Below are 19,852 nucleotides of genomic sequence, written 5' to 3'. Positions count from 1 at the left end.
CTCTGTTCGGGTACAGACGGTCGTTAGCTGTTTATTCTAAACGGCCACTTATTTGCTTTATTGTCTGCCCCACCGCGGAATGTAACGTCCACGAAAACGAGAAGCTTCTCCGGTAGCTCCTCCCCGCCCCCAGCGCACGCCATCGACCGGCACTAAATAAATAACCCGCCCTCCCAGCGCACCGAACGGGGTGGTGGGGGTACCATCGAGTCAGTCCTCCAGCCTCCCAGAGAGGACTCGGAAGTGCCCCGAGCCGCACGGGTGCTTCCGGCCGGGCCGTCCGCGCTTTTGTCCCGCTGGCGGCGGACTCCCGCGGCGCGGCCTCAGCCTGTACGTGAGTACGCGGCCGCCCCGCTTCCGCCCGGCCCTCACCGACCCGTGTCCCCTGCGGGCGGTCCCGGCTGCCCCTCTCGGGGCGGAAGCGTGCCCCGTCCCCACCCTCCCCGGGAGGCGCGCCAGCGGGAGGGGCGGGAGGGAGGACCGCGGGCGGCGCGGCGCGTGGGGCGGCCCTGGAACACGCCGGACTCCCCGCGGGCGCCAGGCTGCCCCGCGGCCAGAGAAACGCCCCGCTCTCGTGTTTCTCAAGTCTTCCCTGCTCTCGGCGGGAGGGGAGCCGTGGAAATTAGCGCCTCCCCTCCCCATCCCCCCCGCCTGTGTCCCCTGGCGGTCAGGTTTGGCTGGGGGACTGGAGCGTGAATGCGAGCCTGCGAGGGGCCCCTGGGGCCGTCAGATGCGCCCCCCCCCACCCCCCCTTTTTCCTTGGATGGAGGCACGATGTTGAGGCTCCTGCTTCAGGGCAGGTCGAGCTCCCGTCCCTCTTCCTGGGGGAGCGCCACCTGCGTGCAGAAGGGGGTGCCCAGGGGCGGGGCCTGTCGCGCGGGCTCCGCCCACGAGGAGCGGACTTGGAGTAGGGCAAGGGGACCCCGCGGCGAGGAGGGAAAGTGCAGGGGTGCCCGGCTGCGGGTACGGCTTTGAGATGTTCGGACTAGCCGGCCAGTAGGCGTGTTTTCTTTTTGAAAGCACGAGGGTTTGTGGGTGTTTTTTAATGTTTAAGTATGTAGTATATCCATATGGTTCATATATTTTAAATATAAAAAAGTTATCAGCGAAAAGGTTTCCTCCCGTGCAGCCATTTTCCTAGGCCCAACCTCATTAAATAGTCACATTTAATTTGTTTGAATGTATCCTTCTAGGATTTCTTTGTGCAGATACCTGCAAACGTGCATGTAGTTAGTTCCCCTTTCTTTCCACAGGTGGAAGGTCGTTCTTAAAAGTTCTGCCCCTTCGTCCACTTTATCTTAGAGATCATCAGAACACAAAGAGCTTTTTCTTTTTTAAATATATTTTATTGATTTTTACAGAGAGGAAGGGAGAGGGATAGAGAGAAACATCGGTGAGAGAGAAACATGGATCAGCTGCTTCCTGCACACCCCCCACGGGGGATGTGCCCACAATCAAGGTACATGCCCTTGACCGGAATCAAACCTGGGACCCTTCAGAACGCAGGCCGCCGCTCTATCCACTGAGCCAAACCGGTTAGGGCTATTTATTTTTATTTTTATTTTTTTACAGTGCTGTAGTGCTGTGGTATTGGATTAGCTATCCTTTGGATGTTTTGGATGTTCTATAATTTTTTGGATCTAGTCAGGGACATTGTCTCCCCCCCCCCCCCCCCCCCCCCAAGTTTTGTTGCCTTATAATGGCGCATTCAGCGACATACTATGGCATATCTGATCGAGGGTTTTTAAAGAAGTGCTTAAGGAATCATAAAATAATTTTTGTTTTACATCAGTTAAGCCAGTTGTTATAGCACATGTAGTGTTTAAAAAACAACAACAACCAAGCAGTTTTTCCCTCCTAGACTTGTGTTTATGAGGTTAGTCTGACAGTAGCCTAACAAACTAATTCTGTAAATGACTCTCTTCAGGTCAAGTCTTTGCTCTCTTAGCTTTATAAAATCTCTCAGCCTCTCTTTCAGAACCTCCTTTGCTTAACTTATTCCCAAGAATGACTAGATTTCTTCTCCACTGCCAGGTATGAGAATGTTCTATTTCATGTTTTACTTTGAGGAAAAATTGTCTTGAATCCTTATGTCCACTTTTAAGTAATAGAACCAACTCATGTTAACCATTTACTGTTCTGATATTCATAAACTACAAATGCAGTAATAACTAAAGCACAAACTATATTGTTCTCTTACCCTCTGCATATCACTTCTCGCTCACTCCTTAGTCCCAGGTTTTATTTATCCAATTCTCCCACTTCCTAAGTATTCTCTTCTGGGTGTACATTTTGTTCTCACATTCCCTCGGGTTTTCTCTTTTCTTTCTGAAGAAAGAAGAGCTGGCTTGGTCATCTCCAAGTCAAAATACACACCTAAGATACGGAATCCAGATGTGTCACTTGTGGTGGATCGACCTGGGAAATACGGTTGGTGCTGTGGAAATCAGATTAGCTGCTGGCGTGTTGCACCTGTAGCTTGCTGCAGGAAGTGGTTAATTGGCAGCAGTTTACACCAGAGGGAGCCATAGTGGCTCTTGAGAAGTGGCTCCTGACTCTCTAGGGCAGGGATGGCAAGAATTTAGGGCAGGTTCATACTGTCTGCACGAGCTTCTCTAGGCACTGGTGGTAGAAATGAATGAACAAGTACAGAGGTGCCCAGAGGTCATGGGTCATGTGTCACTTGGAAGGAGTAGATGGCTTTCTGTGGCTGACATTTTTGACTTATGTAACCAGGCTATTGGGCCATGCTCCCTGTTGAGAACTGGTTAGAGAGGAATTTCCAATCCAGCCTTGAGAACTTTTTCAAGAAATTAAAACTTTTCTGGCTCTTCATATGCAAGACTTGTGCTTTTGGAATGATTCTTTTTTTGTGTCATGGGGGTCTCATGACTCAGCAACCACATCAGTTGTCTCCCCGCCCCCTCCCACCCACCCAGTTTATATGTTGTTGTATTTATTTTGGTAAGCTTCCTACATTTTATTTTTTTAACACGGTAAGGCATGAATAAAAATAAATACCCAAATACTTGCATGTACACACACATGTATACGTATGTATATATGTGTGTATATATGTATACACACATCTATATACACACACATGTACACACACACACACATAAATAAATCATCATGTGAAAATGTAGTACTACATCTTTATTTCATTGTACCTTGAACTTGGAGTTCTTATTTGAAAAAGCTTTTCATGCTTCATGGTACCTTGCTCAAAAAATTTTTATGGAAAAACAGTTTTAGTAGCAGTTACAATTTAAATGAGAAAGATATTCATGAATATCTCTAAAGTTTTTCCATTTAAATATAAAGTTAAGTTTTGCTGGTTTAGTTTCTTAAATAATATATAAAATATCATACTTTTTACTATAAATGTGTGGGGAAAATCTGACGTGATTGATATGTAATTATGACTCTTAAACCACTGTCTAAAAGTTTTCAGTTAGTGGGCTGTAGCAGTTCTGGGATGGTGAGACAACATCAGTTATCTGGATTGGGTTATAATCTCTCAGACACTAGGACTCAGTTCTCTGTCCCCTCACTCCATTCTCCCACTGCAGCTAGTATGAGTGACCTCTTAATTTTTTTATTATGAAAAAATTTAAACATGCAGGATGGTAGAATAGTACAATGAGCTGCATATACTCGTAGCTCAGATGCAACAGTTGTCAGGATTCTGCTACATTTGTTTCATCTTTCTCTTTTTATTTTTGATTTATTGAAATATTTTAAAGGAATTTATAGACATAATACCATTTTACCCTAGCATGTTTCAGTCTACCAAAAAAAAAGAGAGAGAGAGAGAGAGACATTTTTAACAACCAAAATGCCATTATCACACCATCTTAAATTAACTCTGATTCCTTACAGGTTGTCAAACTGCTGTGCCTGTGGTCTGTTTTTATATGGCCTGCAAGCTAAGGATGATTTTTACATTTTTAAAGGGATATTAAGCCCTAGCTGGTTTGGCTCAGTGAATAGAGCATCGGCCTGCAGACTAAAGAGTGGCGAGTTTGATTCTGGTCAAGGGCACATGCCCGGTTGTGGGCTTGATCCCCAGTAGGGGGCGTGCAGGAGGCAGCCGATCAACAATTCTCATTGATGTTTCTTTCTCTCTCTCTCTCTCTCCCTCTCCCTTCCTCTTTAAAATCAATAAAATATATATATATATATATTTTTTTAAAGGGATATTAATAAGCAAATAAAAAAATAAATGACAGCCCTGGCCAGTGTTGCTCAGTGATTAGAAAGTTGGCCCGCACACCAAAGTGTCATGGGTTTGATTCCTGGTCAAGGGCATGTACCTGGGTTGCAGGTTAGTCCCCAGCCCCAGTCGAGGCGCAAGCAGGAGGCAACCAATTGATATATCTATCTCATCCATGTTTCTCTCATTCTTCCTCCCTCCCACTCTCTCTGAAAAGCAATGGAAAAAATATCCTCAGGTATGAGGATTAAATGAATAAATAAATATATAAATACATGACAGAATCAAATGTGGCCCACAAAATCTACAATATTTTCTATCAGGTCCTTTATGGAAAAGTTTACCAACTCCTGATTTAATGGAGTAAGTAATTGTCCAACATGCATATCTGAGTTTGCCACTTCTTTGCCTTAAACTCCTCAGGATTGAGTCTGGACTCCTTAGTATGATGGGCAGACCGTGGGGCAGCCCTTGTTTTTGCCCACCTACCTATTGGTGCCTGTGCCCTCTGTTCCGGATGCCTGAGGGTGGTAAACACCACTCCCTTAATTCTAACTTTTCCCTTTGCTGGAACTATTCTTTTCCTGAAGCTCTTCCTAGTCCTTTAAGCAGTTCCATCCCTTCTGCCTCCTCCCTCATCTGCTCTGTGTACGCCTCTGCCATTTTTATCATGTGTTAGTTATTTTTCTGCTAAACTCACCTAGTCTGCAAGCTCCTTGAGGACAGGGCCTTGTCTTATCCATCTTTGAGTCCCCAGGACTAGCCCAGTGCCTAGGGAAAAGCAGGATATAGATCATAATCTAAGTTCCTTGGGCAACACTCAGTCTCAAGAGATAACATATTAGGTTACATCTTTAGTATTGTGTACAAGAATAATAATTTATTAAATTATCTTCATTGCCGTTGCAATTTTAACAGCTTAGTCCTTAGCTATAATAAAATACCATGTATTTGCCCTAGCAGGTTTGGCTCAGTGGATAGAGCATTGGCCACAGCAGACTGAAGGGTCCCGGGTTTGATTCCGGTCAAGGGCACATGCCCAGGTTGTGGGCTCAATCCCCAATAGGGGGCATGTAGGAGGCAGCTGATCAATGATTCTCTCTCATCATTGATGTTTCTATCTCTCCCTCTCCTTTCCTCTCTGAAATCAATAAAAATATATTTTAAAAAGTACTGTGGATTTGGTGCCTTATAAACAACGGACATTTATTTCTCATAGTTCTGGAGGTTGGGAGGCCCAAGATCAGGGCACCAAGGGATCTCTGTAGGTTCTCTTGTAAGAACACTAATCCCATTCATGAGGGCTCCATCCTCATGTCCTAAGAATCTCCCACAGTGTTCCTTCTTAATGCCTTCATCTTTGGGGATTAGGGTTTTAACATAGGAATTTTTTATTGGGGGGGGGGGTGGGGAGGGCACAGAAATTCAAGCCATAGTGTCAGCATTTACTTTAGTGCTAGTTTTATATGTCTTGGTGCTTTTCTGCCTGTGTTTTGTACCTTTTCTTAGTCTCAGTATTGATAAATATGAATCTCATTGCAAACCATCTCTTTCCAGTGAAGATGTACTTTTATATTGATGTGTTTTGATTTCAGTCATTAAGAGGATTGGGTGAACGATGTTGGGTAATGGAACACTGTGTCCCCACCCAAACAGAGGAGGTTAAATAGAGCTGGGATAAGGAGAATGCTGGATTATTTCTGAGGGGTAAGCAGTGAGGTATTTGTGATCATGTACACCAGCTAGTCAGCAGTAAATTAAATAGAAAATCCCAGAGGACATGGAGGGGATTAAGAATTAATCTGTAGCCCTAACCGGTTTGGCTCAGTGGATAGAGCGTCGGCCTGCGGACTAAGGGGTCCCAGGTTCGATTCCAGTCAAGGGCATGTACCTTGGTTGCGGGCACATACCTAGTGGGAAGTGTGCAGGAGGCAGCTGATCGATGTTTCTCTCTCATCGATGTTTCTAACTCTCTATCCCTCTCCCTTCCTCTCTGTAAAAAATCAATAAAATCTAAATAAATAAATAAATAAATAAAAATGGTGCCTTGTAAGTTAAAAAAAAAAAAAGAATTAACCTGTAAGAGAGTCAAGGGAAAGGGTCCATCAGGGCTGAGGGCCAGTGAGTGCAGTAGCAGAGAGGGATTCGTTAGCATGGCCCATTTAGTGTCAGGCAAGTCACTCCAAGTGACGGCATGCAGAAGGCTTCAAGTGCCACACTAAGTAGCTTGAGAAGCTTTGGCGTTGGGGAATGACCAGGTGTGCACTTTTAAAAACTCTTGACAGTTGTTGGAGGAAGAATTGGATGGGGGTAAGAATGAAGGTAGAGAGACTACAGCAGAAGTTCAGAAGGAATTTAGGAGGGCCTAAACTAAGGCCTCAGCAGTGGGAATGAAGTTGGGCATAGGGACTTGAGAACTGTATAGGGATGAGAGAAAGAGAAGAGCCCTTTTGGTTTAGGTAACTCTGGGGAGGACAGGAATGGATATGAGGGTCTGTAATTGAAGAGGCGTTCTGGGCCAGAGATAAGGCTCTGTGAGATAGCTTGTAGAAGTGATAGGAGCCATGTTTATGCTTGGAGCTGCCCAGGAAAGAGTGTAAAGCCAGGAGAAGAACGGTTGGAGATGGAATGGGGCCAGGAACAGCAGGCTGGGAGTTGACGCCTGATTTCAAAGAAGCTAATGCAGGGTGGTCTGAGTAGAAGAAATCAGATTGATTAGATAAGGCAGTGGTCAGCAAACTGCGGCTCGAGAGCCACATGTGGCTCTTTGCCCCCTTGAGTGTGGCTCTTACACAAAATACCACGTGCAGACGCGCACGTACAATGCGATTGAAACTTCGTGGCCCATGCGCAGAAGTTGGTATTTTGTGGAAGAGCCACAGCTTACTCCCAGACAAAAGTACCGGGAGAGGCCATTGTTCCTTTGCTGACACAAAGTCAACAGGCAGACACCATATCTGAGTCTCCATCAATCTGGCTCACACTGTACCCCCTGCCCTAGAGATTCCCTGAGACCCCACCTAAGCTGTTTCCAGTGGTTTTTCCATAGGAATGATGTGTCTTGGCTCATGCTTCAGACTTTCTTAAAATCTCTCAAACAAGCCGCAGCTGGCCTCAGCATGCCCCATACCTCTTGATAAGTGGCCCCAGGCCTGGCATTAGTGGCATTAGTGGCAGCCTGCCTTGGTTCACAGTATGGCCTCTCTTGGACACCTCTAAGCCCAACACAATAAGCAGCCATTTACAGATTCCTCTGTAGTTTGTGCTGGAAGATCCCAGGCAGGGCACAGGTAGAAGCTGACTTTGTACCTCCTGGGAGGCTCCAGAACCAGTGCACATGGTGTTCAGCTTCAAACCACACCAGATTACAAACCTACTACCTCCATGAGTGACACATGCAAGGGGTGTACTCAGTGAGCACCAAAATCCCACTGAAACAATTCCTGCTCCATAGGGTTGGCTCCTGCACAACAGTGTTTCTGTTGTGGTTGTAGCTGTTCCTCACAGCTGATTAGCCTAGAGCAGCAGTTCTCAACCTGTGGGTCGTGACCCCTTTGGCCGTCGAACGACCCTTCACAGGGGTCGCCTAAGACCATCCCGCATATCAGATATTTACATTACGATTCATAACAGTAGCAACATTACAGTTATGAAATAGCAACGAAAATAATTTTATGGTTGGGTCACAACATGAGGAACTGTATTTAAAGGGCCAGAAGGTTGAGAACCACTGGCCTAGAGGTCAGTTCCTCCCAGTGATGCCTACAACAGTCAAGACTCAACTACAACAGGACAGTGCAAAGAACCCACATGGGTGCACCTGGAGTGCCCAGCTCAAGTAATGGGAGGCTGAGCCACTGGGCCCTACAGGACACCTGCTACACAAGGCCACTCTACCAAGTCTGAAAGACATAGCAGCTCTACCTAGTACATAGAAACAAACACAGGGAAGCAGTCAAAAAGTAGAGACAAACATGTCACAAATGAAAGAACAGGAGAAATCTCCAGAAAAAGAACTAAATGAAATGGAAGGAAGCAAACAACTAGATACAGAGTTCAATGATTAAAAGGATGCTCAAGGAACTTACATCATCAACAATATAAAAAAAGGACCAGTCAGAAATTAAGGATACACTAACTGAAATGCATAATTTACAGGAGCTCAGGCTCAGTGGCTAGAGTGTCGGCCTGCAAACTGAAGAATAATTTACAGGGAATCAACTGTAGAGTAGAGGATGCTGAGAATCAAATAAGCAATTTGGAATATGAAGAAGCAAAAAAGACCCAATGAGAAGAGCAAAAAGAAAAAAGAATCCAAAGTTATGAAAATAGTGTAAGGAGCCTCTGGGACAACTTCAAGTGTATGAACATTTGCATTGTGGGTGTGTCAGAAGAAGAGAGGGAGCAAGAAATAGAAAACTTACTTGAAAAAATAACGACTAAACTTCCCTTACTGGTGGAAGAAACAGACATACAAGTCTAGGAAGCACAGAGAATTCCAAACAAGAGGAATCCAAAGAGGCCCACACCAAGACACATCATAATTTTTATTTATATATATATATATATATATATATATATATATATGAAATTAATTTTTACAGAGAAGAAGAGAGGGATAGAGAGTTAGAAACATTGATGAGAGAGAAACATTGATCAGCTGCCTCCTGCACACCCCCCACTGGGGATGTGCCCACAACCAAGGTACATGCCCTTGACTGGAATCGAAACCGGGACCCCTCAGTCCACAGGCTGACGCTCTATCCACTGAGCCAAACCGGCCAGGGTGACACATTATAATTAAAGTGCCAAAAGTTAAAGACAAAGAATCTTAAAAGCAGCAGGAGAAAAGCAGTTAGTTACCTACAAGGGAATGCTCATAATACTGTCAACCAATTTCTCAATGGAAACATTGCAAGCTAGGAGAGAGTGGCAAGAAATATTCAAAGTGATGAAAAGCAGTGATCTACAACCAAGATTACTCTACCCAGCAAAGCTGTCATTTAGAGTGGAAGGTCAGATAAAGACCTTTCCAGATAAGAAAAAGCTAAAGGAGTTCATTACCACCAAACCAGTATTATATGAAATGTTAAAGGGTCTTCTTTAAATAGCAGAAGAAAAGAGATGAAAAATATGAACAATAAAATGGCAATAAATTCATATCTATCAAACAATTGAATCTAAAATAAAAATAAATGAACAAGCAGAACAGAAACAATCAAAGATAGAACATTTTGACAGTTGCCAGATGGGATGGGGGTTGGGAGGATGGGTGAAAAAGGTGAGGGGATTTAGAGGTAGAAATTGGTAGTTATAGTGTACTTATGGGTGGGTAATGTGCAGCAAGGGGAATATAGTCAGTAATATTCTAATAACTATTAGAATGGGTATGATATTTTTTGGGAGGATCACTTAAATTAATGGCTTATAATTCATTACTGTACTTAATTACCCTGAATTGGGTATTCAAGTTGGCTCTTGTGGTCTATGATATGCCCCCATCATTTTTTTTTTGAGCATCTCCTTAGAACTTCAAATCTCCAAGTTGACATTCAAGAGGCTTAAGAAAGGTCTGCTGTTGTAGCTTCCCCGTAACCCCAGTAACTGCAGTGGTAGCTGAACTTTTTTTGTTAGTTTAGAATTTAAAACTAAGTTGCCCCATGTCTAGGAGAAAGTCAATTAATTCGTTCCCCACTGTCAATTGTAGCCAGAGCTCCTGTGGGGAAATTATAATAGACTAGTGCAGTGATGGCGAACCTTTTGAGCTCGGCATGTCAGCATTTTGAAAAACCCTAACTTAACTCTGGTGCCGTGTCACATATAAAAATTTTTTGATATTTGCAACCATAGTAAAACAAAGACTTATATTTTTGATATTTATTTTATATATTTAAATGCCATTTAACAAAGAAAATCAACCAAAAAAATGAGTTCGCGTGTCACCTCTGACATGCGTGTCATAGGTTCACCATCACTGGACTAGTGGTCTGGTGCACAAAATTTGTGCACTGGGGAGGGGGGGTCCCCCAACCTGTCATGTGCCCTGTCACAGTGCAGGAGCCCGGCAATCCATTGCCCCAAAGAGGTAGGCCCCGCCCACCCATCCGGGGTTCCTCGGATTGCCCTGAAGAGGTAGGCCAGAGCGGGAGGAGGCCTGCGGACCCCTGGTGCAGGTGCCTGGAGGCCTCTGCCGTGGCCCTGCCCCCATCCCCAACGTTGCAAGTCCCCACCCACCCTCGCCTGCTGTACACGCAGCCTCCAGCTGATCGGTTGTTATGCGTGAGGATGTCCCGATCGATTTGCATATTACCCTATTATTTGTATAGATGGGGAGGTATCTAAAGGAGCTCCTGGGCCACGTCATTCCTCATCTGAGTCTCTCTTGCACGCAACCATCATGCATTAGGGATCATTTCCCTTTCCCTTTCTAGGAGCAATCTTTTCTTCTTTCTTGGGATAGTCCTTTTTCCAATGTCCTTCCCTACCATAAGCGCATTGGTTGGAGCCCAGTGGTCTACTTTCCTTCTCCCTGCCACTGATTTCTTTTCTGATTTCCCTGGACAGTTTCTAGGAAAACCATCACTTGCTTTTGATTTTTAGCTTCTCTTCCATGGAATTCCATAAAGGCTATATCCACCAATTGTGACAGATTCATTCCTAGAACTCCATTTATCCGCTGAAGCTTTCTCCTAATGTCCAGGGAGTTCTGTCCAATAAAAGTGATGTTAACCATTTGTGAGTTTTCAGCATCCTGGGGATTTACATCCTTGTACTTCCAGGAAGCCTGATAGATCCTCTCTAAAAACTCAGGGAGGTCCTCACTCGGCTTTTGCTATACATCCTGTATAATATTCAAACCTTTCTCAAACCTTCTAGTATGCATCTTTTCTAATGCTCCAAATGTACCAGGCCTCTATTATTTGGTCCCAATCTGGCTCAGTGAGAGGCTTGGTCCCTGCTGGGTTTGGAGTCCCATTTGGGTTCTTCTGATGCAGTCAGTAGGCTTCCTCTGTAGCCTTACCTATTACTAATCTTTCATCTGCTGTTTGCAAGATATTCAAGAGAGCCTGGACACCTCCCCAGTTAGGATGATGGGTGGCAAAAATGAATGTAATTAAATCAGTCATTTTCTGGGTGTCCTACCTATAAGAAGCATTAAAATTCCTTCAGTTTAACAAGTCTGAAGTTGAAATTGCCCTAGCCGGTTTGCCTCAATGGGTAGAGCATTGGCTCACAGACTGAAGGGTCCTGGGTTCTCTTCCGGTCAAGGGCACGTTACCTCGGGTGCAGGCTCAATCCTCAGTCGGAGAGTGCATGTGGAGGCAGCCAATCAATGTGTTTCTCTCACGCTGATAATTCTTTCTGTCTGTCTCTCCCTCTCCCTTCCACTCTCTCTAAAAATCAATGGGAAAATATCCTCAGGTGAGAATTAACCAAAAATAAATAAATAAATAAATTTTAAAATTTTAAATAAAAACTATACAAAAAGCTGTGTATAGAGTGTTTTTCTCCCCTATCCCTTCTGCTGTATTCCACCCTCCCCACCCCTTAGAGGCGTAATGGGCTTTATTGTTTTCTGGCTATTCTCATTATTGTAAAACAACAACAACAAACCAACAGATACGTGCTTGTTTTCTTATTTTTCTTAAACAAAACGTTGACATATATGCTTTTTTACTGTTAGAGGCACCTCTCACTGACACTAGAGTTATCACCAGACAGCCCCTTCAATCAGTGGGAGAAGGCTGTCCCCAACTTTGATCCTTTTCTCATATAAGTGAATTTATACAAGAGATCATTGCATTGTGAAAAGCCGGTTTATTAAAGCATGCACCTTTATTAAGAAGCAAAGCCAGCAAACCTATTCATCTGGCTCATGAAGTGCAGACGGGCTCTCAGCTCATTGAAGAGCGAGTTGGGTGGGGGTCCAAGGTGTTACGTAGCCTCCTGTCTATATGTCTCAAATTTCTTCTGCTGAATATTTTGGTGCAGAGTAATTCTCAAGGTCCCTTTTTACTCTGTTGTGGCCTTCCCAGAATTCATGAGAAGCACCTGGCAACTTTATCTTGCCAAGCCTAAGACTGCTGGCTTTTCTGCTTTGGGAGTAAAATAGCCTCTTTTTTTCCCTTCCCCTTTGTCCCTCCCTTTCTGCATTCTCTCATTAGGGAGGTTTTTAACCATTTGCCTTCAAGTGTCCTTGGCTGGGGAAGATAATGGCTTATTATTTACAAGCTGGCTGCAAATTGCCCACACCGTTTGGTCTTGTTTTACTTTACCTGTCTCAGTTTCCCTATTCCTCCCGCCCTGGAACCCTGTAACATCACTATACAATATATCCTTGAAATTGCTCCTTATAGGTCAATTATAAAGCTATTCCTTATTTTCTAGTACTCCGTTTTGTATTTGCACCATAGCTTATTTAACCACTCTTCTGTGTGTGGACATGTAGGTAGTTTTCCATATTTTGAAGACAAATAATCCTACAATGAATAAGTCTATGCATATATACTTTTGTATTGTTGGAAGTATATCTTCACTATAAATTCCTATATGGGATTTTTGGATTGACGTGTAAATGCATACATGCTTGTGTTTGAGATTGGCAAATTTCTCTCCACAGAGGTTATGCCAGTTTGTATTCCCAGTAATGTATAAGAGTGCCTGTTTCCCTCACAGCCTCACAACCGAATAGATTGTCAAACATTTGAATATTTGCCATTCTAATGGGAGAATTAGTATTTTAGTCTAATTATTTGTATTCTTCTACTATTGAGTGAAATTAAAAACACATTTAAGGGCCATTTTAATATTTCTTTTGGTAAATTGTTTGGATCTTTTGCCCATTTTTCTGTAGGATTTCTAGTCTATTTTTCTTCAGCTTTTGAAAATACTTTATATCTTAAGGGTATTAGCCTTTACGTATGATGTATGTTGTAAATGTTTTCTTCCATGTCATTTATTTCTTGATTTTGCTTATGGTATTTGTTGTTGTCGTTAATCCTCATCTGAGGATATTTTTCCATTGATTTTTAGAGAGAGTAGGAGGGAGGGAGAGAGACAGAGAGAGAAACAAAGAAGTGAGAAAGACACATTGATTGATTGCCTCCTGCATGTGCCCCAACCAGGGCCAGAGATCGAGCCTGCAACCGAGGTACATGCCCTTGACCAGAATTGAACCCAGGACCTTTCAATCCGTGGCTGACACCCTATTCACTGAGCCAAACTGGCTAGGGCTGTGGTATACTTTAATATCTAGTATGGCTACTTCCTCTCAGGGCTCTTCCTTTTCTGTTTTTTCTCTAGCAATTTTTGTGTGTTTATTTTAGGGGATTTGGTTTTATGTCTGTAGAAACATAAAGGCCAAAAGGAATGGATAGAGCAGAGTCCCTGATGTATGTGGAAGCAGGATTCAGAGCACAGCTCAAAGGTGTTGGTGCTGATGATTCTGGAATTTCACTGCTCACCCAGTGACATGGACTGTTCTGCCCAAAGTATAAAGAAATGGAGCAAGGAACTAGGCTGTGCCACCATTTCTCAGGAACCTCTGAAGGTTTTTTACCTAATATCATGTGTCATTTTGGGAAGCTTTCTCAGCTGAACCACCTTTGGTTTACTGTCTGCTGAGTGATGTTTTTTCTTTAAATTATTTTAGTGATATTCTGAGTTCCTAGCTTCTTTTCCTTTTCTGTTAATTTTAATTGAGTTCATCATTACAGTCACATGAGCATAAGTTGGATCATAAGTGTCATTCTTTATACATGTCCACTTTTATTGCCTCTGCTTCCTCCTTATTTAGAGTTTCTTACGTAGGACTAACAGAAGTCCAGAGTACTGACCCAAAAGAGTCTGATACCCAGGGTATGAGGAGAGGTCCATATTTTAACTAAGTCTGATCACAAATGTTTAATTGTCTAAGGTTGGGGGATAAGGAACTTAGAAGTGTTTCTTAGGCATCAGTTTTTCAGTAGGTGGCTACTGATGGAGTGCTAGCTATGTGTAGAGTACCGTCACAGGGACAAAGTTACACTGTCTGGCTCCTAAACTTTGGAAAGGAATTTACCTTTCCTGAGTCCTGTGCTTTGTCTTCAGGTTCCAAATATGATCTAATGACCTGACCTCAAATAAATATCAAAATAAGTAATAATAGCATATGGCACTTCACCAAGTGACAGACATTGTTCTAAACACTTTACATATGTTCTCATTTAATATTCACCAATGAGGACGCTGTGGTACAAAGAGGTTAAATAACTTTCTCAAAGAGACACAGCTAGGTATTTGAGCCCAGGCAGAAGGATTTTCTTTGCCTAATGGTTTGTGTTTTTGCTTTTGATTTTTTATATTCTCTGACTGTATTTTGCCTCTTCATAAAGTAGGAGTGAAAGTCTTTTTGCCTGGCAGCCCAGAGTGTCCTCTTCCATGTAGAGTTCCTCCCTGGCTACCTTAACTAGCCATTTTACAGGATCAGAGTTTTCCTTGAAGGGGAAGTCCAGGAGGCCAAACCAACAGGCTTGTTTTCTGTATCATCTCTAACATGACTGTCCTCATGATTTTATAACCACCTCCCTAATACTTCCACTTACCTATTTCTCCTCTTCTTTAGTTTTGCTTGTCTTCTGCTGATTATGTCTTTTTAACTTTTGTCTTATTAATCTGTCTCCTCTTTTTTAGAGATTTCTTCTACCCTCTGTTTGTTTTTCCATGACTTGGTGTCATTTTTTAAAAAACCGATCAATGTTGCCCCTGGTTCTGTACATCATTTCAACCCATTTTAACTCACCCTCACCAGGGGTGGGGAACCTTTTTTCTGCCAAGTACCATTTGGATATTTATAACATCATTCGTGGGCCATACAGAATTATCAACCTCAAAATTAGCTTGCTATATTTAGTCAAACATTGTATTAACTCACCCCTAATGCCTTGAGAGGGCCAGACCAATTGATTTCTGGGACTTACGTGGCCCATGGGCTAGACCATCTCCACTCCTATGCTAGAAAAGCTCTCTGTTTTATTGAAAATCCATGGCTCTAGCATTTTAACATTAGCCCTATAGCAGCAGAAATTTTGGCATGTCCACCATTGTATCCCAGCAGTTAAAACACTTGAGTGAATGAGTGAATTTGGATGTAATTCTTCCAGTTTCTTCTAAACAAAGTGAATAAGTATTTTCATTTTCTTGGTTTAGTGTCACATTTCAAGACAAGAGGAACTGAGGATAAGGAATCAACTGAAAAGTGTGAAAATGTTCGAAATGCAGAATCTCTGTGGCTAAAAGTGGAAGGTCTTCACAAGGATCATATGCAGGAATCTAAGGTTGGTGAAACTTGTGATTGGGATAGCAAGGTAGAGAACCAATTGGAAAAGCCTGAGGGAAAAAGAATGATGGAAGACAAAAGTGGCATCAGGGAAAAGATTGGAAAAGCCAAGAACACAGCAAATATAAAGACAGAACAGAAAGACAAGGCATCTGAGAAAAGCTTACATCTGAGCTCAAAGCACGTTACATACCAGACCATCCCTATAGAACAGAGAAGCAGTGAACAAGGCAAATGTGTGGAGAACATCAATGGAAATTCACATCCCCATCTGAAGCAGGAAACCAGTGCTTTTAAGAAATCTCATAAATGTGATGAGTGTGGGAAATTCTTCAAATATAATTCCCGCCTTATTCAACATAAAATTATGCACACTGGGGAAAAACGCTATGAGTGCGAAGACTGTGGAGGGACTTTCCGGAGCAGTTCAAGCCTTCGAGTCCACAAGCGGATCCATACTGGGGAGAAGCCGTATAAGTGTGAGGAATGTGGGAAAGCCTACATGTCCTATTCCAGCCTTATAAACCATAAAAGCACCCATTCTGGGGAGAAAAACTGTAAATGTGATGAGTGTGGAAAATCTTTCAACTATAGCTCTGTTTTAGACCAGCATAAGAGGATCCACACTGGGGAGAAGCCCTATGAATGTGGCGAGTGTGGAAAAGCCTTCAGGAACAGCTCTGGTCTCAGAGTCCACAAAAGGATCCACACAGGGGAGAAGCCTTATGAATGCGATATCTGTGGGAAAACTTTTAGTAATAGCTCTGGCCTTAGGGTTCACAAAAGGATCCACACAGGTGAAAAGCCCTATGAATGTGATGAGTGTGGGAAGGCCTTCATTACTTGCAGAACACTCCTAAACCATAAAAGCATCCACTTTGGAGATAAACCTTACAAATGTGATGAGTGTGAGAAATCGTTTAATTATAGCTCTCTCCTCATTCAGCATAAAGTCATCCACACTGGAGAAAAACCTTATGAATGTGATGAATGTGGGAAGGCCTTCAGGAATAGCTCAGGCCTTATTGTACATAAAAGAATCCACACGGGAGAGAAACCTTACAAGTGTGATGTCTGTGGCAAAGCGTTCAGCTATAGCTCAGGTCTTGCAGTCCATAAAAGCATTCACCCTGGGAAGAAAGCTCATGAATGTAAGGAGTGTGGAAAATCTTTCAGCTATAACTCACTTCTTCTTCAACATAAGACTATTCACACTGGAGAGAGACCTTATGTATGTGATGTGTGTGGCAAAACCTTCAGAAACAATTCAGGTCTCAAAGTCCACAGGAGGCTCCACACTGGGGAAAAACCATACAAGTGTGATGTGTGTGGGAAAGCCTATATCTCACGTTCTAGCCTTAAAAACCACAAAGGAATCCATCTTGGGGAGAAGCCCTATAAATGTAGCTATTGTGAGAAATCTTTCAATTATAGCTCTGCCCTTGAACAACATAAAAGGATTCATACGAGGGAGAAACCTTTTGGGTGTGATGAGTGTGGAAAAGCCTTCAGAAATAATTCAGGTCTTAAAGTACATAAACGAATCCATACTGGGGAGAGACCTTACAAATGTGAAGAATGTGGGAAAGCCTACATCTCGCTCTCAAGCCTTATAAATCATAAAAGTGTACACCCTGGGGAAAAGCCCTATAAGTGTGAGGAGTGTGAAAAGGCCTTTATCACATACCGAACCCTTATAAACCACAAAAAAATTCATCTTGGGGAAAAGCCCTACAAATGTGATGTGTGTGAGAAATCTTTTAATTACACCTCACTCCTTTCTCAACACAAAAGAGTTCACACTAGAGAAAAACCCTATGAATGTGACAGGTGTGAGAAGGTCTTCAGAAACAACTCAAGCCTTAAGGTGCATAAAAGAATTCATACTGGGGAGAAACCCTATGAATGTGATGTGTGTGGAAAAGCCTACATCTCACACTCAAGCCTTATTAACCATAAAAGTACCCACCCTGGCAAGACACCCTATACATGTGATGAATGTGGAAAAGCTTTTTTCTCAAGCAGAACTCTTATAAGCCATAAAAGAGTTCATCTTGGGGAGAAACCCTTCAAATGTGTCGAGTGTGGGAAATCTTTCAGTTACAGCTCACTTCTTTCTCAACACAAGAGGATCCACACAGGGGAGAAGCCCTATGTATGTGATGGTTGTGGAAAGGCATTCCGGAACAGCTCAGGCCTCACAGTGCATAAAAGGATCCACACAGGCGAGAAACCCTATGGATGTGATGAGTGTGGGAAGGCCTACATCTCACACTCGAGTCTTATCAACCATAAAAGCATCCATCGTGGGCAGCAGCCCTATAATTGTGAGTGTGGGAAATCCTTTAATTATAGATCTGTCCTTGACCAACACAAAAGGATCCACACTGGGAAGAAGCCATTCAAGTGTAGTGAGTGTGGGAAGGCTTTTAATATCAGATCAGATCTCACCAAGCATAAAATAATCCATACAGGGGAGGAATCTTTAAATGTGGGAAGTTACAGTGGCACATCACAAAAGAGAACTCATGAAGGTGGGAATGTTCTGGATGGGACCAGGATGAGCTTGTCTCTGTAGGAGGCAAAGCTTACTGAATCTCAGAGAACTCAAATGGAGGAACAATCCTGTGAATGTAAGAATATCTGAGGTCCTTGTTCATGGCTTATAATTTACATGGTATAAACAAAACCATGATCTTTTCTATGCTTCAGTCATAGCCAGCAAGGAAGCCTCCAATGTCAAGGTAGTTGAGCCCTATGTTTCATACTGGGGATAAAACCTATCAAAATGATAGAATGTTAAAATAAAACCTTCAAAATAAGCAGAGATTTCTGGAAAGACAAGGAAACATATGAATGAGAAAAGGGTTTCAATTAGAAGTCACACAGTCACCATTAGAAAGTTCATATTTAGGTAAGTTCTGTGAATCTAAGTGTGGGACATTCAGGTATAGCTTTGAGTCCTAATTATAGATTGGTCAGTGGAAAAATCCCAGGAAGGTCCTCCAACAAGCAAATTCAGGGAGAGATAGGTTTCAGGGAATATAAATTTATTTAATAGTGATCATGGGATAAAAAGTTAATATAATTGAGTGGTTTGGGAAGGAGATGATGACAAATTTTGGAATAAAATTTGAATTTTGTGGGGAAAGTAAAGAGTGTAAGATAAGAGAGAACCTCTTAAAAAAAAAAGACAGGTTGATTGGATTATGCTATTATAATGTGATACACTAGTTGAGTGGGTGCAAGTTTTTTTAAAATTCAAATAAACCCCCTCAATGAATAATAAATGTGTAATGAGTGAAAACCTACAAATAAAAGGTTGTGCCATGGAGAGAAATACAGCACATTCAGGTACTAACGGGACACATCATTATGAATTTGCACAAAAAGAATTGATTCAGGGATTCCTATGAATAGGAATGCTGAGAAGGAGAGCATTTTATTGTAGAAATGAAAAAATTAAGTACCAATAATCAGGGCATAGGAAATTCATGCTTCTTAATCTTGTAAAATGATTGTGTTGGGCTGTTATTGTAAAGCTTTTATGCACTACATGTGTGTATTGTTTTTTGTAAAATATTATGAGTATGTTGTTCAGGGCTTACTCTCTCTTAGCCATGAAGAGACTGATAATTGTGGCAAGGTAAGGTGGAACTCCAATAAAGAAATCCCTCAAAAGCAAACAGGCTGTGCCTGGACTTGAGATGGAGCAGTATGCAGGGAAAGCCGTTTGTGTCACATCTTTGTGGGGTACGTTATGCCAGATACAAACCTCGGAGGGCAGCAGGGGCTCAGCCCCCAGCGCTAGCAGCTCAGGTCTCAATAGAAGTGAGGTGGTACCTCCACCAGGAGAAGTGCAACATGGACTGAACCTCACATACTGGTGCTGAATCATAACTCCTGGGAACGGGCAAGCTCTTAATGGTAGTCACCACACAAACAGTTCTGTTAGGAACTGATAAAATTTAACAAAATATTGACTTTGTATAAAGCTGTTAACTAGGTAACTCAAAGAGTGAAATGAGAATCTTCTGAGTGTTAAGTAACCTGTCCAAGAATAGTCTGGGTGGGTCCAGTCTGTGGAGGCTGAATTCCCTGTCAGCTCTCTGGTTCCAAAATTCACTCTTTTACAAGAGAAGAATCTCGTGCCAGATAGTGTCCCTGCTCTCTCTAGGACTTCGTGTATCTTGCCACAAAGTTTACATTCCTCTCTCTAGGAGTATAATTTTTTCACTTTGTCTCCAAGCCTTCATCAGTAAATTTAGACAGAGGGAGTAGAGATGGAACTAGGAAAGGGATAGATAATGTATTTC

At 42.6% G+C, this 19,852-nt stretch overlaps 1 protein-coding gene across 2 annotated transcripts; it reads left to right on the top strand.

Moving 5' to 3' along the window:
* Positions 1-275: 275 nt before the first annotated feature.
* Positions 276-19,222, top strand: ZFP62 (ZFP62 zinc finger protein). 2 transcript variants are annotated; one of them, XM_070416810.1, is made up of 2 exons: positions 276-330; positions 15,407-19,222. In XM_070416810.1, the coding sequence occupies exon 2, from the start codon at positions 15,520-15,522 to the stop codon at positions 18,112-18,114; it is 2,595 nt and encodes an 864-aa protein (XP_070272911.1). In that variant the 5' UTR covers positions 276-330; positions 15,407-15,519; the 3' UTR covers positions 18,115-19,222. The 2 variants fall into 2 exon arrangements, with proteins under 2 accessions (XP_070272911.1, XP_070272910.1); XM_070416809.1 differs by lacking the exon at positions 276-330 and adding an exon at positions 2,192-2,430.
* Positions 19,223-19,852: the final 630 nt, after the last annotated feature.

Source organism: Myotis yumanensis, unplaced genomic scaffold, assembly GCF_028538775.1.
Source record: "Myotis yumanensis isolate MYYU_CA2020_CCGP unplaced genomic scaffold, mMyoYum1.0.hap1 SCAF_5, whole genome shotgun sequence".
NCBI lineage: Eukaryota > Metazoa > Chordata > Mammalia > Chiroptera > Vespertilionidae > Myotis > Myotis yumanensis.
This window is presented reverse-complemented; position numbering and strand designations above follow the sequence as displayed.